Raw genomic sequence first — 27,893 nt, forward strand, 5'->3', positions numbered from 1 at the left:
GAGAGGACCAAGATAAAGTACATAGTTAAACTAAGGAAATATTTTATCTCTAATTATATGTATGTATGTATTGTAATTATATGTAATTCATTATATGTAATGAAGAGGAGAAATTAGATGTAGCCTAACACTTAATATTATAGCTCTACATTATCATAGAGTATTATGGATTATTGGAAACAGATCAGACACATTATCCTACATGATACAATAATACTGCACTTGAGAGTTTTGAGTTGAGTTTTGTACTTGAGTTTTCTTCATTTCTCAATTTTGATTTCTTGAGAGAAGCTAAGGAAGGCTAAATGAGATAAAAGAATCCTATTTTCTTTTTTTTAAATAAGTACTGTCTCAAACAAAATTAATGATCCCTTGAGATATTGACTCAATCCATTAGAATGGCTACTATTAAAAACAAAAAAACAACAACAAAACCCAAAAAAATAACAAGGGTTGATAAGGATGTGGAGAAACTGGAACTCTTGTGCACCGCTGAGAGGAATGTAAAATGGTAAGCCACTGTGGAAAAAGGTATGGGGGTTCCTCAAAAGATTAAACGCAGAATTACCTCATGATCTAGTAATTCTACTTTTGAATATATATCCAAAAGAACTGGAAGCAGTGTCTCGAAGAGATTTATACACTCATGTTTATAACAGCATTATTTGCAACAGCTAAATTGTAGAAGCAATCTTAAAAAGGAAGGAAATCCTACAATATGCTACAATATAGATGAAACCTGAGGACATTATGTTAAACGAAATAAGCCAGACACAAAAGAACAAACACCGTATGATTCTACTTATATGAGGTATGCAAAATGATCAAACTCATAAAGTGTAATAGTTATAATGCTGGTTACCGGAAACTGTGAGGGCAGGGGTGGTTAGGATGAGGAGTCGGAGTTATTATTTAATAGATACAGAGTTTCAGTGGGGATGAGGAAGAATGGTTGTACATTGAATGTATGTATTCAATAAATGTGAATTTATTTAAAACCACTGAATTGTGTGTTTAAAAGTGGTTAAGATGACAATTTTATGTTTTGCATTTTTTACCACAATTAAAAAAAAAGAAAAATAATAATCCTTTTCTTGACTCCAGTAGATTTTGTAGGAAGGGCTAACTATAAGGGATGTTACTTTAATCAGCTCTCAATAAAATCCAAGACTACCACCTTCCCACCATACAGCCATGTCATATGTAGGCAAAGTAAAATCAGTGTGCTTTCTATACCAATGGGAATTCAAGACATGGCTCCTAACCCAATTTCATGCCAACTAGTCACATTCCCATCTGTTAAGTTCCACCTATGTTTAAACTAAGTAAATTAAAAACTCAGTCACACAACCTCATTCAAGTGCCCTAAGAGTACATATGGTTAATATACTGAACAGCACACATATAAAACATCTCCATCATTGTTTAAAGTGCTACTAGACAATGTTAATCTAAAGCAAGCATCGATTCATATCAATATAATGACTTTTCTTTATAATCTTTCTTCTTGTTATGTATAGGTAGAGCTCCTTTCTTGTTCTTAATATTGATTACATATATCTCTTTTAAAAAAAATAAATTGCATACATTTTATCTAAGAGTAAAGAAAATTCTATTTGTTTTCAAAAATCAATACTTAGGATAATACTTTTGTGAAAACAATGTGACTGACCATGATTCAGTGTCTTGTTTTTAGTTTAGAGCTGATCAAAGTTTATTTTATTGTGATATTTGGTTTTACTCATTGTCTTAGCTGACAATACATACCTGACTTGTTAATGTTAATTCACCTGTGAGTCTATGTGTTTTTTTTTAAAATATCAATTGGAAATAAAGAGAGCATTACTAATTCCTTTCCACCCAGATACTTTTCTTTTTCTTTTAATTACTGCCTGGACTATTAGTCCTATTACATCGCTGAATAGAAGGGAAGTGTTTGTTTCATTTCCCCTCAGTATTTCACTATTAAGAACGGTGTGCCATAGGTTTTTAGTAGATACTCTTCAGTATCAGAAAGTTTCTTTCTCTTCCATTTTACTAAAAGTTTCCCTAATTAATGGATGTTGAACTTTTCATAAATGCTTTATCTTTATCTGTTATGACATTAATGATTTTCTCTTACACTCATTATAAGCATTAAAAAAATGGCACTGCTATAATGAACCAAATATATAGGTATAATAAATAAACATGATACCAATATTTTGTTCCATATATGTTCCATGAATATCTTCCCCCAATGTGGCTTGTTCTTTTCATTTTCCTAATGCAGCCAAGTGTAAGGCAGAAATTTTTTTACTTTGTTCAAGTCTGATTTATAATTAGTTTCATTTATGATTCATGCCTTTGGTGTCCTAGTAAGAAATCTCTGTTTACCCAATGTTGTTAGTCATAGTATAGTCATAATAAGTACATAGTAAATACACAGTAAGTCAAGTAAGACTTATTTTGGAAATCTTTTTTTTTTTTTTTAAGTAAATTCTATGCCAAATGTGGAGCCTGAACTCACAACCCTGAGATCAAGCATCATATGCTCTACTGACTGAGTCAGCCAGGTGCCCAGTTCCACACAAAAGGGGCCAGCTGAGGTAGATCAGGGACTACCAATCCCACTTAGAATCACACCTGAAGAGCTGAGGTATCACCCCAGAAAGAAGCAGCCTAAAGTCCCTGATGCAGAGGTTCTATTGAGAGGAAGAGGGAAATGATATAAACAGAGAACTCAGCAGTTCTAAGGGGACTGACTTTATTTGTAACAGAACATAAAGAAATAAACATCTAAGGATGAAAACAACAAAGACAGCTAAGAAGAGTGCTCTTAGAATCAGAAAATGCTCCCAGAGACTGGCAACACCAGTCTCTGCAAAGAGAACCAACTTTAATGGAATCTGACTGTGGTACAATTTATATCCCAGGGCACTGAGAGATAGAGAAGAAAGAAAGAAAGAAAAGAAAAGAAAAGAAAGAAAAGAAAGAAAGGAAGAAAGGAAGAAGAAAGAAAAGAAAAGAAAAGAAAAGAAGAAAAAGAAAAAGAAAAAGAAAAAGAAAAAGAAAAAAGGAAGAAGAGAAGAAAAGAAAGAAGGGAAAGGGAAAGAGAAAGGGAAAGGGAAAGGGAAAAAAAAGAAGAAAAAAAGAAAGAAAAGAAAAGAAAAGAAAAGAAAAGAAAAGAAAAGAAAAGAAAAGAAAAGAAAAGAAAAGAAAGAGAGAGGGAAAGGGAAAGGAAGGCTGAAAAGAGAAAAAAGCAAAAGCAATCAGCTAGCAATTAATAGGATAAAAGCTAGGTAGGATATCAAGTCAGATTAGACAGACATATAATGGGGAGATCAAAGGACTAGAGAATCAAACAAAGCCCAGCTAAAACCACAATCATCCCTGGTGGTCATGGAGACTTGGCACATATTCAAGGCTGCATCCTCTGAGAAGTAACATCAGAAACTGCACACTGCAGAGAAAAAAAGTTTCACTGAACTATTTCAACCAATTCGCTAAACTAATCTAAAAGCAAATAATAACAGCAAACCCCAGAAGGTGGGAAGTTAGTATTCAGACTAAATACATTATAAAAAATGTCCAATTTCAACAAAAAAATAGTCGACACGAAAAGAAATTTTAAGTGTGACCTATTAAAAAAAAAAAAAAGATAATCAAAACTACCTTTGAGGGGACCAGATTTTGAACTTAACAAAGATTTTTTTGAAAGCTATTATAAGTGTGTTCAAGAGCTAAAGGAAACCATTTTTTTTTAGAAAACCATCTTTTAAAAGTAGTATATGGTGATAATGTCATAGAGAACAGCAGTAAAAAGACAGAAATTATTTTTTAAAATGGAAATTCTGAAATTGGCAAGTCCAGTAAGTATAATGAAAAATTCACTTGAAAGGCTCAATAGATTTGATCTGTCCAAAGAATAAATAAATATAATTTTTTAAAAATCCAAAACCTTTTTTTTAAAGATTTATTATTGAGAGAGTGTGTGTGCATATGCACATGCAAGGAGGAGAGGCAGAAGGAGAGGGAGAAAGAGAATCTCAAACAGACTCTCTGCTGAGCATAGAGCACTACACAGGACTCCACCTCACAACCTTGAGATCATGACCAGAGCCTAAATCAAGAGTCGAATGCTTAACTGCCTGAGTCACCCAGCTGCCCCTAAAATCCAAAAACTTAAAGCCTCAAAGAAATGTGGAATATTAACATATATGCAATAGAAATACCAGATGGAATAGAGAAAGAAACACAAAAAATTTAAGAAAAAATAATGCCTTAAAGTTCCCAAATGTGAAGAAAAACATTAAGCTATATATCCGAAAAATTTGATAAAGTGAAAGTAGGATAAATACAAAGAACCTTCATCCAAACATATCACAGGCAAAAACAATGGGAAAATGTGGAAAGCAGCAAGAGAAAAATGACTCATCATGAATGAGGAATGCAACAGGATCGGAAGTTGACTTTTCATGATAAATAAAGAAGAACAAAAACCAGTGGGATGGTATAGTCAAAGTGCTGAAAGAAAGTCAACTAAAATCTAATATACCCAGCAAAATTATCTTTTTTAAATGAGGCGGAATAAAGACTTTTTTTTTTTTTTTTTTGAATAAAGACATTCTTGAGGAAGTTTTTCAGGTTGAAATCATCTGATACTATAAGAGCAATTCAAATCCACGCATTAAAAAAAAAAAAAAAGGAGGGCCAGCAGAGTCAGGTGACTCTACCACCATATTCACAAATGAGTGTACCAACGAATTAATGCTGAACCAACATAGCGATGGCTCAAGGTTTCTTATCTTTGCAATAGAAAGAGTCTCAATGACAGCATCAGTGTGGTAACATGTATAAAGTTAGTTTTCTCCATGAAGCCCCAGTAGGGCAGCTGTCAAGATAGTTTCATGCTTCCCTATTAAACCCCCATTTGAGTGTGTCCCAATTTCTCGTAACCTAGAAAGAACAAATATAATTGGGCAATGTGATATATAGTAAGCTTGTAAAATTATAAAACCTTTGTTCAGATTTTCAATCACCAAATACCAATTCCTATTGAAGATATTTCTGCTATTTTTTGTCTTCTGATGATTCTTTGCTTTTACATTTATGGCTCTGTCTTGGAGGACAGAAGCCATCTTGGTACTGGATGGATGCTCCTCATGCCCAGTTCCTATGGTTCAGACCCCCCATATACTTGCTCCCCATTTTAAGTCTCACTATGATTCTTCCCAACCATGTTGAAGGGTGCCTGGCTTTTCTAGTGAAGTGAAACTCCAGTGCTAAATGTGAGTTTAATGATTGTGAATTCACTGAGGGCAATGAATGTTATCTCATTTGTGTACCCCCAGATTCAAGGGGGTACAAGATATAATATGTAAGACATAATAGACTCTTAATCAAAATTTATTGAATCAAAGACTGAATAAATTGAGGTTTGTTTTTTTGCCAATTAGTAGAAAAACCAGATAATAAAACCATAAACTAAACCATAAATTATATAACTTAAGAATATATAGAAGAGAGATAGAAGCCTGATAAAATTTTTCAGAGGAATAAAACAAAATGTATCTAATTTTTGGTTAAACACTACCTACCTATCCAGCTCTTAATTTCAGTTACTATATATTTTGGTTCTCAGATTTCTATTCTTTTTATAATGTTCTGTTCTTGCTAGAATTAACTATCATATGATCTAATTTCTTAACCTATTAATAACCAATGGCTTAAATTTCATTTCTGTCAACTCCACTATCAGAACAGTCTCTATGCCTATTCCTATTTCTTGCTAATATCTTGTTTTCTAGTAGTTTTTTTCTTGATATGATTGCTAAGTTTTGATCAAATGCTAAACACTGTATGACAAATTATAGAAATAATATGAGGGCTCTGGTTGATAATACCTTCCTCCTCAAAAGATGTACTTCTGTTTAGATGGGCAGTTAGCATAGGGACAGATAATGTCACAAGGAGATTCAAAGTTATGTTAGTCTTCATGACTGTTAGTACACTTCCAGCTTACCCAGACTCCTAGGGTTTAGCTCTTTGGGTATCCCAACTGGAAGTGTGGCTGTTTAGCAGGGCCCTTCTCCTTAAAGGACCTAAGCTCTATTGTAAGCTCAGTTTGTGATTAACACTTCTCAGGGTAAAGGTGGTGCCAAGTGTCAGACCTAAAGCTCTGCACTCCACTCCTCAACAGAATACATGATTCCTCCTGTTATTATACCCAGATAGCTCTCTGATAGCTTCAAACAATTTTTAAAAATACGGGTCTTACCCAGTTTTTCTAGTTTTTTTCAGTAGGAAGTTTGGTCTGCAACAAGCTAACCTACCATTAACAAAGGCAGAAACTGTTCTTTAATCAAAATTGCCAGTTGTTTACCTAATCTATTAATCCATAGCAAACTATAGCCTAACACAATCACAGGTTCCTCTCAAATAAGTACTGCCTCACATAAACTCATACTTCATGCAAGTTCAGTACTAGAAATTAAATGTTTATTAATACATTTGAAAAAACCTGCTAACACTGACCTTTGCTTATGTTATCCATGTGTTACTAAAAGTTTTTTTTGGCAAAGATAATTTATAACCATTCAAACATTTTCAAGAGTATAACAGTCCCATTGACTTTTTCATTGCTTAAGGCTAAGTATAATCTCATTTCTCCTTGTAGAAAGCTGCCTGAAAAATAAACATCTAAAACACAATTTAGATCTCCACTTAAAATGATATGCTATCAAAAATCACTCTAAAGGTAACTATAAAGAATACAGGAATAATTAATGAACAGTTAAAATATGCTTATTATAAAGTCTACTTTATATCCCTTTAGTGGCATTGGTGGTGGTCAAGAAATGAACAACTATCAATTACTAAGATTCTGTGAAAAATATTACCTTGTTACATATCACCTATTTTTCCATAGCAAGTCCTTCAATAATTATTCCCAAAGGTGTATGATACCTTTATAATTGCTTTTAACATCAAATCTATCTATAATTAACGTAAGTTACCAATATTTCATTATTCTGTGAGGAATGTAAGTTTCTTCCTCTCCTCCACCCTGACTCCATGCCTGTGTCCATGCACATCACAGAGACATATATAAAGGCCTATGTATTTAATTTATACATAAAACACATGAGACAGAAATTATCATGACTTCAGAAAATAAAGAACTTTAAAATAGACACTTTTATTCCTAAATTATTTCTTTACTAGTCATATTAAATAGTCAATATTAGTGATGTCTTAAAGGAAAGTTTAAAATATTTGGTCCACTTCTACTTTCTGGCCTTATGGAAATATTCATGCAACTCTTGAGTTACAGAAAACAGAAAAGCTGCCTTTCTTCACAACTCCTATATTTTCATATAGATGAAAGATTTGAGAATTACACTAATTTATCTTCCTCAAGGTACAAAAGTTTATTTAGTTTTGGAGTTTTTACTTGTAGGAGATCTCTGCCAGTAGTCATCTTTATGAAGAACTCAGAGTATAGAGCATTTGTGGACTTAGAAATCTGCTTCAATGCAGGTTAATCTGGCTAATAACAGAGGCAGACCTCATCTCCACTAGGTTCAACAATTTTAGCCTGTCTGTAAAGTTTTGCTGCCAATATTTGTTGTCTTTATAATCTGTGTATTAAAAATTACTTAGTACTCAGTACTTTATTTTACAACAAGCACTTGGATAAGGAAAAAATTATTAAGATAAAAAAAGAACCAAAAATTATAGACAGGGCATTAAAGTCTCTAAGAAGGGTTTAAAAGTAGTATTGAAGGGGGCACTATTACATAGCAAAATAGCCAGCTTTATATAAAAAGTGCAAGAATCAAGAGTTTATCTTAAAAGCATGTTAAATGGAGCAACATTTCTTCTGTTCCTCATGTACTAATCATCAAAAAGAAAAGTTATTATTGATTATCATTTCTGTTTTCCACTACTCTCCTTTTAAAAGTAAATTATGGCATTACAGTCCCAAGTTTCTGCTAATGAATAATCATGTCAGTTGTCACTCAATTATCACTTTCAACATTTAATCTAAATTATGTACAGCACCTTGTTTTTTTTTTCTTTCTTTGAAGTTCCCCCATTGAATTTAAAAGTCAAATTTTTTCTTCAAGAAAAGTAAGTTGATGGAAGATGGAGGCTGAGATTAAATCAGGGGGAATCATTGATCAAGGATACTTGGAATTCTTATGAATACAAATAGCCTATCAAGGTTAATGAGGTTCAACTCAAGTTTAGAAGAAGAAAAAAATGTACTTGGTATTTTCTATGCATATACAGATTTAAGGTTTTAGGTACAATTTGAAAGGTAAATTATGCAAACCCAAAAAAGCTTTCATTCCGGTTTTTTACAAGCTTAAAACACAGTTTTTCTCCAGTACAAAACAACTGCTTAAAATATATACTCTGGACGCACAAAAAGTAATGAGATTAATAAGAGCAAAGGTCCCCTTGAATACTGACAGACAACTCTTCCAGAAATTAATGTGCTTTTAAAGAATGACCAAACAACAAATGTTAGCTTTAAAATTAACCATAAAAGTGTTCTACGATTTATACTTCAGTCAACAAATACTAACTGAGTCCTAATATGGATAAGACACTGTCAAGGGACACAAAGAAATAGAGATAAGACCTGGTTCTTTCCCGATACTCATCTATGATTTGAAAAAGGACATAAGTATTTTATTCATAAGTGGCTTCCAGAATGCCAGAAGTTTGAATTACAACATCAATACATACTGGAAAAAGGCCCAGAGCAAAATCTGTGCACAGCAACATATCAAAAGAAAATGTAAACAGAAGGCTGCGCATCAGAGTGGAAGGAGAGAAAACTGTGAGAAAGACAAAAGTAGTCAGTTCAACACACTCCAGGAACAAAAACAGAATCTGGTGAAGTAAATAGATCTCTGGTTATAAGGACTCTGTTAAAGACACGTAGTGGGTAGCCTTACCATAGGGAGGAAACAAACAGTCCTTTAGATATCATTATTCTCTGATTCTGTTCACCAAGCAGCTCTTTGGTTATTAATTCACCTTGCTAAAACCAAGGTATAGAAAATTGGGACACTGGTGCTCTGCATAGAATAGTGTTTAAATATCCGTACAGAGCCCCCACAGGGTACATTAGTGAACTGGTACTCTTTTATACAATGCTCTCTGATGAGTTTCATGATTAGTATGAACCAGTCTCCTGGGTCACATTAAATCTAGGACATAGAAAATTCAAGTTTCCAGATGTGAGGACAAGACCTTGAAACCTGAAGTCTTCACCAAAACAAGGACATCGAAGTCTTATTTGTCTTAGTGACAGGGCAGCTTTCTTCTGCATTCCCCTATCTCACTCATTTTGAAATTTTAAAGACATTTACCCATATACTTTAAGGCAGTGTGAGAAGATTAGTGATGTGAATAAAAGGACAGGATGTAGAAGGAAGGATCATCACTTGTAGCTGATATAATCAAAGGAGGCTTCAGGAAGGAAAAGACTTAGGATTTCCACAAAAAGAAGACATTATAGAAACAGTGAACAACTAGATAAAAGACCCCGCCCCCCCCAAAAAAATGGAAATGAATAGGAAAGTTTAAGAAAAAATGAGTTTTCAAGACTGTGTATAAAGTTTTGTAGGAAAGGTATTAGGAAGTTGATATTAAAGACAAAGAGACTAGTGATTGAACAAACTGAACAAACCATAAGAAAAAGTATTATGGCACATGTTTGGGGGCTTGACCAATAGTCACATTTTGTGCATGTCTTCTAATTTATATGTGGTTTCTAAAAAGCAACTAAAGAAGATTAATCTTCATTCTTTATAGAATATATAAGGCAACATCAAAGTTTTTTTAAAAGAGAGACAGCAAGCACAGTAGGGCAGAGGGAGAGAGAGAATCTCAAGCAGGCTCCATGCCCAGCACAGAGCCCAACATATATGGCTTAATCTCACGACCTTGAGATCATGACTGAACCAAAACCAAAAGTTGGACACCTAACCAACTGAGCCATCCACGTGCCCTCAACACCAAGTATTTTTGAAAAATAAATATTACTGAATATTTTTGAAAAATAAAGCAGAAACTAAATGCTTTTCAGTTAAATGTCAAGCAAATACCCAACAGAAGTTACACTGAGTGATCCATGACTGATTCCCTCACAAAGTCTACACTAGATGTCATTTTGAGAATAGCTTGGAGATATTCAAAAATAAGCCATAATCAGAAGTGTCACAAAAATCTAAAATAATGACTATAAATTTAATTATTTTATTGTTAAAAATAAAGTTGGGGGGGGGGGGGAACTGGCTAATGGGAATTTCTTCCAGAATAAACAATGTCTTTTTGTAATTAAGATGATGGGAAAAAAAATCTTTCATCTTCCAAAAGGAATTTGAATTAGACGAAAGATAAACTCAAAGAACTTTCTGCATCAATTTTAGAATGTTACCTGCACACAGAAAAATCTGCCTAGCTTTTGTTCTTTGCTGTGTCACCACCACCTAGAACAGTGCCTGACATGTAATAGACAGTCATTAAGTATTTGATATGTGAGTAAATGTTTAACCTCTCTGTCCAATTGTCTTTCACATCCAAACCCATGCAATCAATCCAAACTAGCCCCAGAGAACACCAACTCTTTCCCTAACCCAGGTAAAAATGTAAAAGAACTATTGTTAGGACAAGGGGAAAGACAGGCTCTTTGAAGGAGAGCACTTTTAAGGCATTATAATTTTTCTTAATGCTTGTGTATATGAGACTTTTTCAATTGATTCTGCAAGTGGTAAATGAAACAATACAAAGGAAGGAAGGGAAGAAGGACAGACCAGTATGTGGTTATAAACAGCTTAGCAAAGTGATTTTTCTACCTTTGATATTTATTAGCATAGGGGTTTTTGTTTTATTTTTAATACTTAACTTTAGCAAAATAATATTATAGCACTTTTGTCAGTAGGATCAAGGGCTAAAATAATACCCATGAAGCAAACCCTAGAAGTCCTACAATGACAATTGCTCTGATAATATTTCAGTTAAGTATTTATTATACATATAGAGGGCTTTTTAAAAAGTATGTCAATATTTCATTATCTTTACAATCTGCATCTTGATCCAAATCTAAAATACATTTTCCATTGATTCAGACAAGATGAAAGAGAAACTCAAACTGCAGTAACATTAAATATTTCCTTTAGATTATATAAAGTTAGACATATTTAGGACCAATTTTCTACCTTCCATTATAATTTAGAAAATTCTTCAAATGTGGCACCTTATTACAATCAGACTACAACTCCACTAATAAAAACAGATATAGAAAAGGCATGGTACATATCTATTTCCAAATGTGTCATCTGTGTTTGATCTAATTTACATTAATTATAATTGGAATTAAGACATTTCCTTTTTAGGAAGTTCTTTTTTTTATTATTTTTAGTATTTTCTGATACCTCAATTCTGCCTCATGCAGAGCAGTGAAAGATTTAAAAACCTTTATGGTTCCAAAGAAGAAATATCAGTAATACCTGTTTTGCTGTGCCTTCTGTCCATATCACCCCCAAAATAAATGATAATTCACCATTCCTTCAAAGAAAGGCCCCCTCTATCTGAAGGAAGGGCTCAATTGCCACTACAACAAAAATATTTTCAAGTTTAATCGGTTCCTGGCTTTAAGGTATAAATGAAAGAGAAATGAATCCATAGGTATTTCTATATATAATTAAAGAAGTTATCTATATAACTTTACATTATGTATACTGAAACTAGAGTTCATAAAATATCACAAACTTTATATTAAAACTTTACTAAATAATTCTATGGGGGAAAAAACTGAAATCCTTTGAATACAATTTAAAAATAGCAAAGTCACCTCAACTTGTGCTGCAAAATGTGCTTTCTCCTTGTCTTTTCGCTCCATGCACCGCTTCGCTTCCTCTAACTCAGATGTCATCGCACTGAAGTTCAGCTGCACCCTCAAATCTGACATCTGCTTCTCCAGATTCTCCTTTTCCTGCTCAACCCCTTAAAAGAGAAAGCGTAAAGCTTGATGGTTGTTCTTTATTCACAGGAGAATGTACTTTCAAATGTTACAAAGCCTTGATGTTCTAATATTCCAGCTAACATAATCCACTTATTAACACTGTCACTAACAGACTTTTCAGAATTTGCCAGCCTATTGTAACAAGACTCACTCAGTATTTGAAAATATATACATTGATGTGCTATCCAATACTATTCCATTTTGATACTAAAACTTGAAATGTTTCTAGTACAATTGAGTTCAAGAAAATCCTACATATTTTTCTTTAATTTTCTTACATTCCTACCTCCAAAGTCTAACACAGAAATACTGAAAGAATTTTCAAGTCATACATTAGCTGAAAGTTACTGAAGTTGACACAAAATAGTTACTTCTTGCAAAATAAACAAATGATACTGTTAAATCTCTGATTGTGTATGCCCACTAATTTACTTACTAATCCTGGAGACTGCTACCTGAAATTGTATCACCCAACAATACAGACTTAGTATTTGATTCAACATACTTGGTCTATGATGCACAGAACACTGTAATACAATCTTCTTCATACATATATAACACAAAAACCCTTTCTCAATGACCTTATACCTCAAGGACAGAATACAAGACATATAAATAAAGTACTTCCTTGAGTCTAAGATGCCAAAAATTGGAATATCTATTACCAATTTATCTGTTTTTCTAGTAGTTTCCTTTCCAGGAAGGGAAAGGAAGGAAACACTACCAAATTAAATTTACACATCATTCATAAGACACACCTGAACTTAAGAGATATCAAAGTGTTCAAAATTGTGCATCTTGGATACCCATGGATGGAAGAACATACACAGGCATTTTAATAGCATGACAAAACCAATGACAGATACTATACAGGTATTTTACAGATACAGTTATCATACAGAAATAGTACAAAGGATAGAGTGATTAACTCTATCTTGATGAAAAACTAAGCTAGGAAGAATTAGAAACTAAGTTAGATTTAAAGAATGAATACAGAATCTCACCCAGCAAAGGACATGGGAGTTGTGATAATTCAGGGAAAGGAAGCAGCATAAAGCACAGAGGTACAATACTGGATTTAATATTTAGGTAGCTGCACACAATACTTCACATACCTACCACAAACGACGGAGGAAGAAGGAGAATCAGTAGGGTGTTTATACATTGTTAGGGAGCTTAGAAATTATCCTATAGACCAGGAGTTAATAAACGTTTTCTGTAAAGGGTCAGATAGTAAATATTTTAGCCTTATGATCTCTGTCACAACTACTCAACTCTGCCATTGTATGGCAAAAGTAACCCAGACAGTGAATAAATGAATGGGAATAGCTATATTTTAATAAAGTTTATTTACAAAACTCTGGATTGGCCCATGGGCCATACTTTACATAGCTCTGCTAGGTTTCCAACTTGAAAAATATGTATATCTGTCTATATGTAAAAGTATTCATTATTAAATATATATTTTAAATTTTATATTTAGATAGGTATATATGCATGTGTACATGTAATATGTATCTCTATAGTGTCTATCAATGTATGGACATACATATCAGGACATAGATTAGTGTATATACATATATAAAATAACAGGAATATATATTGTATAAAATATGGAGATATTAACACATATGAATACATGTATAAATACATATAATTTATGAAACATTTAATGCAGACATAATAATTTGATAAGTTTCATAATCTAGACACACATAAAATAGTATGGATATATATAAATATATACCTATGCACAATACTTACCTATGAAATATTTAGCAAAGTTAAAATACTTAAAACATAAGGTGTAAAACATAAACAGTGTTGCAAACACTCTCCTCCCACACCCAGGGGATTATCTCATATGCTCTACTTTGAAGAACACTTGTTATAAACATGATGGATCAGTATAGCATAGCAATTAAGAGTTCAGGTTTGGGGAGAAAAAGATTTGGGTCTGTTACTTACCACAAATATGGCCTTAGGCAATCTCTTTATTCTTCAGTCTTCCTTTTTCTTAATCATTAAAATGTAAACAAAACTAGTACCCTTCTTATAGTGTAAAAACTAAAGGAGACAAAATGAGTAGCAAAATGCCTTGCATGTACTAAGAACTCAGTAACATGTAACAAAAGGTTAGCAAGAGTAACATGAATGCTTTGTGGCTTAGGAAGCATCCCTTCAGTAGCAGCAGTATAGAAAACTGATTACAGAGGGACTGGAGTAAGTTAAAAGGGTAATACAAATGAGACAAAGCATGCCTAAACTGAGGTAGTGGGAATAAAAAAGAAGATAGGCCAAATTCAAGAAATACCAAGATCTATAAATAGATAGAGATGAATTTGACGGAGGAGAGAAGGAATAATTTCAGATGTTCTTTGTATTTTAGCCTTGGCTATACACATAAAGGATGCTGTCATCAATTGAAAGAGGAAATAAAAACAAGTTTTAAGGAAAGGATGAACTCAGTTGTCAATCTGTTGACTGGGCATTCTGTGGAACAGCACACGCAGATGTCCAATGAAAGACTCCAACTAGGGGGCTGAAGATTAGTGAACTTAGATTTAGGAATCATCATTACAGGTGATAGCTAAAGCATAAGATCAAATAACAACATCTAGGGAGAAATATTAAGTAAGAAACCCCTGAAAGAGGATCCTAGACAACACTCAGCATTTTAAAAAGATAAGCTGTGAACAAAGAGAAAAGATTCAAATGAAGATAATAAAAACAACAAATGCAGAAGAATCAGGAAAGAGCACAAACATAAAAGTCAGTGAAGAGTTCCAAGAAGGAAGAAGAAAAAACAGTCGTCAAGTAAGAAAAGTAACAGCATGATTCCTGTGAATTATTTTTTTTAAGATTTTATTTATTCATGGGAGACAGAGAGGGCCAGAGACATAGGCAGAGGGAAAAGCAGGCTCCCTGCGGGGAGCCTGATACAGACTGGATCCCAAGACTCCAGGATCATGACCTGAGTAAAAGGCAGATAGATGCTCAACCACTAAGCCAACCAGGTGCCCCAATTCCTTTGAATTCGACTGAGGAGATCACCAGTAAAGTAAAGCAAAGTCGATTTTAAAAGCAGACATGGAAGCTATTTTGCAATGGGTGGAGGAACAAACAGCAACCAGAGTGTGACATGTGACAATGAGTGTCGTTTCTTATGCAGATTTAAAAAAAATAAATAATGCAAGTGTTCCATAAAGATGAAAACTCTAGAACCATTAAAAGAAAGTGAAGAAGTTCATTATCAAATTGATAAGAAAACTTTCAGATTTTTTTAAAACCTGATAAGTAGTTAAGAAAAGTGACATTCTTCTAGTCCACAAAGACTTACACTAGGAATAACTAGATTTTAATAAAGTGAGAAAACATATGACAATGTACCACAGTCTTATTCCAAACAAAATAAAAGTTCCTATGTGAATCTTTATGCAAATTTGATGAATAATTAAAAACCTTAGGATTTTACTCTTAAAAATAAATTTTAAAATATTTGACGTCAAAATATATTTCAATAACAACATCACATGAAACTTAAGTGAACTTAATGACATGCAATTATGTTAGGATAGGTATGTCAGAATTTGCCATCTAATGAAGATTTTCTGGCAATGTGAGAATTCTGACTTAGGCAACATACTGAGTTATGTGTCGAGAATCTGGAAAAATATTTATCCTCCCTGAATTTGATAGTACACTAAATGCTTACAAGTGTTTCTCCAACAATTTAGGCATTTGAGTAGGCAGCCTTATTACTGAAATAATTTACAAGCTGAACAATCTGGACTAGTCTATTAGACCATTATAAAATTTCAATATTACCATTTCTGTTACAAGTAAATTTCCAAAAAAGAAACACATCCAGACTCATTAAATTCCACAACCTAAATCAACACCACCACTAAAAAGGTATCCTAACATTTCTCAAACACGAAGTATTCCTAATCTACATAAGAAAAAGCCATCATATGACTCATAACCACTTCTGCCAGATGATTAATTTTTGTCAGGGATCTTTAGATCACAAAAAAGATAGGATCTGAATTTTAATCGTTAGTACATATTTTTAAATTGAGATAAAAGAAAATCAAAACATTTTGGTATTTCCACCTTAAGTAAAAGGACAAGTGTACACACACACACACACACACACACACAGAGACACACACTTGGGCATGGAAATAAGAAGCTGGAAAAAATTCCACTACTAGCTTTGCTGGGTTTTTCTTGGAGAAAGCCTCACAAGATAAATACATCTGAAATGGATTTAAAATTAGAGGAGATATTAAAATTGGATGCTAATATCAGCAACAAACAAGTGAAATTTGAAATTAACAGCACAATTTACATTCACATCCAAAGAAAACGAAATACTGAAATACAAATCTAACAAAATCTATATGAGGAAAACTACAAAAGTCTGATGAAATAAATCACAGTTGAATGAAATACATGGAGAGACAATTCATGTTCATGGCAGGAAGCCACAATATTGCCCAATGTGAGTTCTTCCCAACCTGATCTACAGATTTATTGAAATCTCTATCAAAATCCCAGCAAATTATTTTGTAAATATCAACAAACTAATCCTAAAGATGTGTGGAGAAGCAAAGAAAGGATCCAGGACAGGCAATGCATTATTGAAGGAGAAGAACAAAGCTGGAAGACTAACATCATCCAACTTCAAGTCTCACCATGAAGCTACAATAATCAAAACAGTGTGATACTAGCAAAAAAAAAAAAAAAAAAAAAAAAAAAAAAGATAAATATATCAATGAAACAGAATAGTGGCCCCAAAATAGACCCACATAAAATCAGTCAACTTATCTTGATCTTTCAAAAGAAGCAAAGACAATACAATGGAGAAATGTTTGTTTTCAACAAGTAGTGCAGTGCTGGAACAACTCAATACCCACATGCAGAAGAAATGAATCTAGACACAGACTTCTAGGCATGGAAATAAGAATTCCTTTTACAAGAGTTAATTCAAAATGGATCACAGACCCAAATATAAAACTCAAAATTACAGAACCTTTAGAAGACAGGAGAAATTGTGGATGACCTTGGATTTGATGATGACTTTTTAGGTAGAAGAGCAGAATCATCATCCATGAAAGAAATAACTGATAAGCTGGACTTCATTAAAATTAAAATTAAAATTTTTCAACTCTGCAAAAGATACTGTCAAGAGAATGAAAAGACAAGCTACAGACTGAGAAATTATTTGCGAAGACACAGGTGATAAAGGACTGTTACCTAAAATATCAAGAGGACTCTTAAAATTCAACAAGAAGCTAAACAACCTGCCTGAAAAATAGGTCAAAGACCTTAATGAAGAGCTCCTCAAAGGAGATATATAGGTGGAAAATATATATAATAAAAGATGCTCCACATCTTACATCATCAGGGAAATGGATATTAAAACAACAAGATGCCATTACAAACCTAATAGAATAGTCAAAATCCAGGACACTGACAACTGCAAATCCTGACAAGAATCTGGAACAATAGGAATCCTCATTCATTATGGGTGGGAATGAAGAAATGATACAGCCACTTTGAAAGACAGTCTTACCATACAATCCAGCAATCATATTCTTTGGTATTCACCCGAAGTAAATGAAAACTTATGCCCATACAAAAACCTATAGTCAGATGTTTGGTTTATAGCAGCTTTACTCATAATTGCCAAAATATGGAAGCAACTCAATGGCCTTCAGTATGTGAATGGATATAAAACTCTGACAATGCTTTAAAAAAAAAAAAAAAAAGAAAAAGAGAGAAAGAGAGAGAGAGTGAGAACACTATCAAGCCATGAAGAGACATGGAAGAAACTTAAAGGTGTATTACTAAATTTAAGAATGATTGCATGATTCAACTATATTAGATTCTGGAAAAGGTAAAACTATGGGGACAGTAAAAAGATCTGTGGTTGCCAGTGGTTAGAGGGAGGGGGGGATGAACAGGTGAAGGACAAGGGATTTTTAAGACAGGGAAATTACTCTATGATATTATAATGGTGCCTAAATGTCATTTATGTATTGTCCAATCCTAGAATACACAACACCAAGAATGAATCCTCATGCAAACTATAGATTTTAAATGATAACAATGCATCAAGGTAGGTACATCAGTTATAACAAACATACTCCCAGTGAGGGGAACTTGATCATGGGGGAGGCTATGCATTTGTGGGAGTAGGGGGCATACAGAATAATCTCTGTACCTTCTGCTCAATATTGCTGTAAATATAAAACTAAAAAGTATAGTCTCTTAAAAAAATTGATGCTAAATTATGATTAGCTTATTGAAAAACCTGTAGCAGATCAAGAAATAAGATGACAAGAGCACAATGTAAAAAAATGCAACTCTGAAAATGGGAAGTATTTAAGAAAAATTTTTTTAAAAAAACACACATTTCCAAATCAGAATTATACCTCTCCTAAACCTCCAGTCATCTTGTTCATCCTGATGGTTTAACAGTTGCTTGGAAATCTGAGATACTTGATGCTGTAAACCCTTTCGGTCACCTTCTGCTTTCATAAGTTGCATACGGAGCTCTTCTACCTAAATACATAGAGTCAAAAATGAAACTTCTTTCACAAAAAGAATAACTGAACTTACGAATTATTTCAAATTATTTTTCTAGGGAGAAATATTACTTCTAACAGACTACTGTCAGCACAAGTTGAAGCCAAGTTAACCTCCTTGTTATGCCAAGCACAGTGGAATAGTCTCTTGCTCTATTTCTTTACTTCTCCCATTCCTTCCACAAAGAATGAATGTCTTTTCCCCTTCTCTGTGTCTACCAGGACAAAGAATTTGACACACACACACACACACACACACAAAAATTCCTTTATTGTGAACTCAGTCCACTCAACTACTATTAACCAAAGCACCTCCATAATTGTTTTTAGATTTTTTTTTTACTCCATCTCTTTCGTATGAATATGACCTACTGATTGATAAACTCAAGTGAAAAGATCACATTTCAGCATATTTTAATATCAAAGTACTGTTCAAAATAAGAAAGAAATCAATGCTGTTGAACAAACTATGAACTCCTTGAGGTCAGGGACTATGTTATTCATCAGTATTTCTAAAGACTAGCAAATTACCTACCACACATCAGGTATGTCCCCAGTGGCCATTAAACAAATTTGGAGTCTCAAAAAGACTCAGCTAAAGTCACAATGACAACCTGAACACAATAATCTCTTACTTCAAAAGATTAGAAATCACAAGTCAGAGTTCAAAACCAAAAAAAAATTAGAGTGGAAAGGACTACAAATATAAACTTTCAACAAAGGAAGTCTGAACTCTGCCAACATTAATTCCATTTGTAACCCTGGTTGCAGAACAAAGCAGTGACCATTTTTCAAGGTTTTGTAAAATAGCTGTTATAGTGTATTTTCAGCACTAATGGTCAAAATATAATATTCCTTCTGAGCATCTACGATGCTTGACATCTTTGCCTACATAGCACACAACATTGTGAGTTAGGTAAGCCATAAGCCACAATTCAAAACAGACAAAGGTACAAGTACAGTTTATATTAAACACAGGCAGAGAGGCAGTTAGAAACCTATATGCCCTTATCCAATGTATATAAGATTACTATTTCAAGTTACTGAACTTTAAATAGCAGAAGCAAACTCTCATTACAAGCTATGAGTTGCAAATGTTATGCTTTAAAATTAAGCTTTATCTTTGGTTAAAAGGGGCAGGCAGCATCTTGAAAGAGTAAATATAAGACAATGCAAAGTAACTCAAATTCTGTATTTCATGTATTTTATTTCTTCCTGTTTCATGTATTTTACATTTTCCTTCACTGTTTCATGTATTTTACTTCTTCCTTTACTCTCCAATGCCTCTTTGAATATAATTAAGCCCCTGGGAAAGTTTAATCTTACACATCCAGTCTCATTTTTACACTGGTTATACTAAGAGAGATAAATCCCAAATTGAAGCAGCAATCAGCAAAATACACTATCACAGCAGGAACTTGGTCCAGTGTTTTGTACCAGCTTTCTCTGACTCTTCCTGAAAGGATTTCATCTTTTGCTTATGTGTTTTAACATACATTCCTTAGGGGGAAAAGAATTTCTAGACCTTGGTGGATTTTTTTCTTCCTCTCACAAAGACATTCAATATAAAAGGAGACTCAATCCAGATTTAATTTAAAAGAAGATATAGCTTGCATAGACTTACCTGATGCAGAAGTGTTTCTCTGCTGCCTTCTGACTGATTCAATAACCTTCGGGATACCTCTAATTCCTGTTCAAGCTAAAGTTTCAACAAAGGATAAAGAAAAATGTCCAGTGGGGCAGAAAATAAGTAAATTATAATGGGCATAATTTAAGAGGAGAAAATTGGAGAACTTTTCAGAAGATATCTACAGCTAATATGAAAAAAAATACCTTGCTATCAAAACATACCAATGTTTCCATGAAAATAATGGGTTTTGGGGGAGGAGGGGGTTTCCATGAAAATAATGTTAATTGCATAACAAAAAGTGAACCAAACCAGACCTCAGGGGGTCCAAGTTCTTAGTCAGTTCGATCACAACTATGACACTCTTCCTTAGTCTCCTTTCTATCATCTGTAAAATAAGGACTTTATATTAGACAATCCCCAAGATTCCTTCCAGTTCTAAATCACTGTAATCTAACCTCCAAAGCAATTTTTTTCTTCAGTACATTTAACGTCATACAAAACTGAATTAGAGGGACGCCCGGGTGGCTCAGGGCTTGAGCGCCTGCCTTCTGCCCAGGCAGTGATCCCAGAGTCCAGGGATCCAGTCCCGCATCAGGCTCCCTGCATGGAGCCTGCTTCTCTCTCTGCCTCTCTCTCTCTCTTTCTCTCTCTCATGAATAAACAAATAAAATCTTTAAAACAAAATTGAATTAGAATAAAAACGTGAAGGACCCAATGACTAAAGTATATTTCATCTAATTGGTGATTCTGTGTATTCTTAATATTCTACCATTCCTAATATTTCCGATATTCATAACATCCCTAAAATTTAAGAACATCTAATTTCAGAATAAGACATTTAAAATTTCCTTAATAATATAGCCATAAGATATATATTCACAGAAAATGAGCTAATTAGATGACCAAATACCTAAAAAGTTTGAATGTGCCTAGCTTACAAGTCGAAAAATATAATAGGATCTGAAGGGGAAGAGGAATATGCTGCTTCCCCACCCCCGCCCAAAATATGCCTTTTTGGCATAAGTATTTCTTGAGCTGAAGGAAATCAAGACCCAACAGACTCAGGAAAAGCTTTTTACCTCTCTGTTAACTGCATTAAAGAGCGTGGAAAAAAAAAAAAAAAAGATCGTGGAGAGGGAGTCTGTGTACCAGGAAGAGAGCTATGACCACAGCTAACTTTTTATATCTAGAAGACTTCTCCACAATACAAGGCAAACATTTGTTTACCAAATATTTGCTCTTCTCATCTTCCTGTGAATTGTCTTTCTCCCCTTTGAGGCTCAAGACCTCTATCCCATTTCCTTAGCTGAAGATGGTATATAATAAGCCTCAACAGCTTGGCTCCCTTTGAGCTCATATTTTTATGCAGCTCCTATAAATACAAAATCAGATTTCTTTTCTCCCGTTAATCTATTTTATGTCAGTTTAATTATTAGGTCAACCAAAGAACCTAGATGAATAAAGGGAAGATTACTTTTTCACCTCTACATATGGAACAAGTGTTTGTTAAAATGCCTGCGATTACATATGCTAGACATGTTTGCATTTTGTCACAGTAAGGCTGTTTTATGAAACCACAAATTTATAAGATGTTATTAAGTGCTTAGATTTGTGATAGTTATCCGAAGTTATTATTTCACTTGACCAAACAACTCTCTATACATTATATTAGTCCTTTAAATATTGTCCATGTGGTAGTTACGACTATCATAAAGGAACAAACACTATAGTTCTGTATCTTCACTGTGGTGACAGTAACATGAATCTATACATGATTCAACTTCACAGAACATGAATAAGTACACACAAGTTGGTCAAATCTGCGATTTCACGATAACTTATGTGATTGTACCAAAGTCAATTTCTCAGTTTGCATATGGAATGACAATTATGCAAAATGTTACCACTGAGGGAAACTGTGTGAAGGGCACATGTGACCTCTCTCAACATTTTGTCTTGTAACACCCTATTGAAATTGTAACTATTTCAAAATACTTTTTAAATTTGGTTATATAAGTTTTTTTAAAAACTTATACATATGGCAAATAAAACATCATATTCTAAAAAAAAGTAAAGTATATATAAAATCACAGAATCCACACAAAATATTATCTGACTTGCCCTCCAGTTTCTTTGGAGAAATAAAGAGGGAAGGAATCACATTTCCGTTAAAATGTTTTCAAAATCCGCAAAGACCCATACTGGTTAGGTTCCCTGGATAATAACATCAGCAGCCTCAACTCCCTAAGGGCAAGCATGATGGCCTGACACAACTTGCTTACCGTAAAGGTATCATAAATGCATCATTTAACTTGACATAGGTTGGTGAAATAAAAATCAAGGAGGTAATGGTAGATTTGAAAAGAGAGAAAGTGCAAAGAACATTACATCATTTGCAAATTTTCATTTTATCATTCATTACCTTGGGCTTGTCCTTAAATCTATTCATTTGCAAATTGAGGACCTTTGTCTCTAAATGCCTCTCCAATTCTAACATGCTAGACTCTATAGGTCCATAGACATGAATATATGTCAAAAATCCTTGTTATTTAATGCACCTACACTGTTTTCAATGATGAAAATAAATATATTCAAAATCTCCACCCTTTAAAGAACAAATCTTTCCTAAACAGCCCTGCAGTAAAGTCAAGGTCATTACATGTTCCCCACAAAGGACTGATACAATTCAATTTGCCTGTAGGAAGGGAGTGGCCACATGACAAGGTAGCAAATGACCTATACCTGTTTCCCAAAGCAAGCAACAGAGGATGGCAGAGCCATCAAACCAAGGGACTACACATCAAAACAGATGTGTTTCAACAAATGATCTCAGGGACAATTTCCCAGGCACTCAACAATTATCACTGGCCCCATTGCAAAGAGCATTACTCTTTGATGAAAGAGAACTTTCAAAATCTTACTTGACTCTTCTCAGTTTCAGTCTGTCTTAGCTTATTTTTCATGACTCCCTCATCTTCATCTACTTTAGCTTCTTGTTTCTTCAATGCCTAGAATGAAAGATACCAGAAAATTGTAGCATTGTAAAATACACATAGAACTGAAAGTCACTATTAGGATTTATTAAGGAAAGGGGGGGAAGATGATTATGAGTTGTACAACATATACAAAGGAATTATAACCCTCTCATTCACTGAAGTCCTAAGAACACCTCGATGGTAATACATATTTTTATATACCAAATATAAACAACTTCTTGATGTTCTTAACCATTTTCACTTAATTTCACTTTTTCCCCACCTTTGAGTATTTTGTTACACATTTAGGGAGTGTAGACCGCTAAAGCACTCTTGGAAACAAAACATACTGCCAGGTGAAATAATAGTATAAAAATCATATTATCTGTTCAGCTATTTAGACATAATAATCAAACTAGGCTCACTAGTTTTTCAAATTCTGAAAAAAAATATCTTAAGGTAGAAACATGCTTATGGCAACATTATTACATGTATGATATTTTATCACTACATATAACTGGCTCTTCAAAGCAGTCTTCACAAAGAGAAAAGCATTCTTTTCTACATTTGTCTCTAATAAAATGGAAAAAGAATTTCAAGAAAATTCAAATTTCAAAAGGTAGCCAGAAAAGTATGTTTTGATTTGCTCTATGGTAAAATTAAACTTAAGGAAAAAATATATATATTTGGAGTAATCTTTCATGATATTTAAAAAGCATTCTATTTGTTTAAGAAAATTTTTTTATCATTCTAGCATTTAGACTTAGCAAGCTATATGTGCAGAAGCCACCCAAATTGAGAAAAGCCAAATGCCAGAGGTTTTCCTTTTTTTTTTTTTTTTTCAAATGCCAGACGTTTTCCAACAAAATCTATGGCACTCAATGAGTTTTAGACAAACAGCAAAACATTTTAAAAACTGTTTTGAGGGGATCCCTGGGTGGCGCAGCGGTTTGGCGCCTGCCTTTGGCCCAGGGTGCGATCCTGGAGACCCGGGATCGAATCCCACATCAGGCTCCCGGTGCATGGAGCCTGCTTCTCTCTCTGCCTGTCTCTGCCTCTCTCTCTCTCTCTGTGACTATCATACATAAAAAAAAAAAAAAAAAACTGTTTTGAAAAAAAAAGAAAAAAAAACTGTTTTGATGCAAGGGTGCCTGGATGGCTCAGTCAGTTAAGCCTGTAAATCTTGATTTTGGCTCAAGTCATAACCTCAAGGTAGTGAGATCCAGTTGTGCCTTGGGCTCAGGGTTCAGGGAAGAGTCTGCTAGAGATTCTCTCTCTTCCCACTCCTCGTTCCCTCCCCCTACATGTTCTCTAAATAAATCTTTCAAAAAAAGAAAAAACTGTTTTGGTGCAAATATAATCAATCACATTCAACCTTCCTTAACTTACATATCCAATAAATAAATCCTAAGTGTACTTACTATGTGTCAGGCACTGTGCTGGGGCTACTAATATACATATATATAAAATAACCATGGCCCACTGTCCAGGAAATTACAGCTCCCTCTGCCATGGCTCTGTCTCTAATAAAAAGCAACTGAGTAAAAAGTCAGAGAAGCATTATCAAAATGAAAAAGAATTCTGGTTTCAGTATGGTAATAATATTACAACACTTATTAGCATTCACTACATCCAGGTGTTCTTCTTACATATTAAATACATTATATATAGTGAACATAAACATTTAATCCTCATGATGTGGGAAACAAAGGCAAAAGAAAAAAATTAGATTTCCTTACTACTTAGAGCCCACTGACAAGTCCTTGCAACAGGCAGAGTGACATTCCTTTAGGAACTCTGCTGCCTCAATGTTAATGCTTTGCTAAAGGCAAAATGCAATCCTAGCTTAACATTATCCTCAGCTCCAGGATCCTGTAAATCTATTTTAACATATAAAAATTCCTTTGAAAATTTCCTTTATCTCTAGCCCCCCAGATAGATGTTAACAATCATCCTCCAAGCATATGACCCCCAATATACACCTGAAGGGTCTCATGACTAGTTTTTACTAAACCCTAATAAATGACCTTTTCCTAACAACAGCTACTCACTCTTTCCCCTACCTCCAGGCCCAGAGGTCCTGGAAACCTTGCCTCCAAAACACCTTGGAGAAAAAACAAACAAACACCTTGGAGGCTTGTGCCACCAGTAACTCCCTCTCAAGGTGAAAGTTATAATGGGCCACTCCTCATGACCCCGTTCAGCTCTTTCTGCCCACGGATCCTGCCCCCATGCTTTAATAAAACCACTTTTTTGCACTGAAGACATCTCAAGAATTATTGGCTGCCAGTTCTGAACCCCAACATTTCAAATCACATGTATAAATCCACAAGTTATTATTAAGCCAATTTTATTAAGAAGGAAAGAGGGGTATAAGAAGTTGAGAGTCATAATGTTTTTCAGGTAGTTATCAAATGATTTTAATGTTTGATATTCGTCCTTTTGTCCTTTATTGTAGGGTAAATGGAATTTATAATAATATTTAATTCTATACGCATAATCTATTCAAGGTGGGATATGTTTATAAATTTTGCTTGCAAAATTATAATTATCCTAGAAGCCTGACACTGACTGCTAACATCTTTATTCTTTCAATGACTCCTTCTCCAGACCAGGAGTGTGTGTTTGTGTGTGTGTGTGTGTGTGTGTGTAAGAAAAGGAAGAGATAACAAAGACATAGTTGTTACATTTTTTAATCATTCCTTAAAGTTTTGAACTATTTCCCTCCTCAACATCATCATTTCAACCTAGCCCCATTTTATTTTAAATGAGTTAATTAATTGGTTATCTTTTTGATATTTTTTTATTGAGCTAAAAACCAGCCTGGGCTTTTCCATGGTCAGGGTAGGAGGTTGTTACAAGGAAGATTCCTCAGGCAGTTGATAAGTTTCATCAAACTATGAATAGCCTCTGATTCTGGTTTCAAACTCCTGAGCAGAAACCACTCCAACTCAAAAGGATAATTAAGCTCCACTACCCAGAGGGAAAGTATCAAAAACTGTGTGGTTCTATGTTAAAAACCACTAAAGTAATTTACACATATTTTGGTAGCTACTTTGAGAATATACAAATATCCTTAAAGTTTCACCCACTGATTAGCTCAAAGCCAGAGCAAAGATAACACTATTGGTTCTTTTTTTAGCATACAAAATTTGCCTCCATCAAACTTAATATTCTAATGCCACTCAGATTCCTAGTAAATTAACTCACAGGTCAGTGTTCACCAGACACAGAATGCCAAAACTCTTTGCACTGACCCTGAGATAACTTACTTACTGCCAAAACACTAATAAGTGATATGGAATTTACTTAAAACTATTATAGATCAATGGAGTATACTTATCAAAGCTCCACCAAACACTGGCTGTTCTCTTAATTCTTAGGCTACCTCCTTGTTCCCTTACATCTTGTTCATTCTCATTGTTCATTTTCTTTGCACCTTTTGGACCTTCCTACAGGCTTCTAAATCTCCCTCTCTAGGTTATGCAGATCAGTTTGCCTCTATTCCAAATCTCAATTTTGAATATTTATACTTGTAACCACACCCAACACCCCTACATACCCAACCCTGTAAAGACTTATCAGTTACCAGAATTCATTCACCCGAAAGTGCAATGTGAGAAATAATTATTTTCATGCTCATGCTAATAGTTATTTAATCTTCATTTCTTACAATTAGTATACATATTAATAATTTTACTTGATGTTGAGGAAACAGAAATCAATAACCTGAACTTTGAGTTTAAAAAATTGTTTTTAATTTTTTTTAATAAATTTATTTTTTTATTGGTGTTCAATTTGTCAACATACAGAATAACACCCAGTGTTCATCCCGTCAAGTGCCCACCTCAGTGCCCGCCACCCAGTCACCCCCACTCCCGCCCACCTCCCCTTCCACCACCCCTAGTTCGTTTCCCAGTTAGGAGTCTTTCGTGTTCTGTCTCCCTTTCTGATATTTCCCACTTATTAAAAAAATTGTGTTTTATAATATGGAATTATACCTTATAAAAAACATAATTCTTCTGAAAGTCAACCTTTTTTTTTTAATCTAAATTTCCATATATGAACTAGTTGAATAAAAGAACCTCTATTTTGGCTACCTAGGAATCTGCAATAAAATTTCATTTCCTCCTCACCTTCTATCTTCAACATCTGACCATTTATTTATATCTCTTTTCCAAATAATATACTTTTCTATTATAGTTCTACTTGATGCCCAAAATGTTATTTAATACCTCCCTTTTTTATTTCTCCTTTTATTCTAAGGATATATAAGTCTCAGAAAAATTCAGTCAATGAGAACTTAAATTCTATTCTTTTCAGTAGAGGAGCAAGAATGATGTCTTAAGGAGTAAACCAAACAAATTACTATATTTCCACTATATCATCTAGAAATATCATTAGGTTGGAACATTATTGCTGCTTCCTATAGACCATCAGCCGGTAAACAAGTAAACACATATACAGTATTCTAGCCCAGAATACGAACCTATTTTCTACATTACCTAGTTTAAAATGAAAGACAAAGAAAATCTAACTCTTAAGACCTAGTAAATACATATTAGGCACTTTAAACTTCTGAAAACACAAATAACATTCAAGGAGAAAGACTTTAAAAGCTAACTGAATCAAAATTACAGCTATTTCTTTAAAGCTTAATAATAAAC

The 27,893-nt window shown here is 33.9% G+C and overlaps 1 protein-coding gene across 22 annotated transcripts in view; it reads right to left on the reverse strand.

Moving 5' to 3' along the window:
- The window catches only part of CEP128 (centrosomal protein 128), a 400,883-nt gene that overhangs the window by 282,687 nt on the left and 90,303 nt on the right, over positions 1-27,893 (reverse strand). For all 22 annotated transcript variants that reach the window (XR_003134759.3, XR_004818081.2, XR_007412452.1 and 19 more), the window contains 4 exons: positions 23,173-23,259; positions 20,246-20,320; positions 18,469-18,598; positions 11,855-12,006 (listed from right to left, as the gene is read on the reverse strand). Coding sequence is in view for 18 of the 22 variants with exons in the window: in XM_049113364.1 (XP_048969321.1) it covers positions 11,855-12,006; positions 18,469-18,598; positions 20,246-20,320; positions 23,173-23,259 (444 nt within the window). In the remaining 4 variants the exon portion in view is untranslated. The remainder of the gene's footprint in view (positions 1-11,854; positions 12,007-18,468; positions 18,599-20,245; positions 20,321-23,172; positions 23,260-27,893) is intronic.

Source organism: Canis lupus, chromosome 8 (assembly GCF_003254725.2).
Source record: "Canis lupus dingo isolate Sandy chromosome 8, ASM325472v2, whole genome shotgun sequence".
Taxonomy (NCBI): Eukaryota; Metazoa; Chordata; class Mammalia; order Carnivora; family Canidae; genus Canis; species Canis lupus.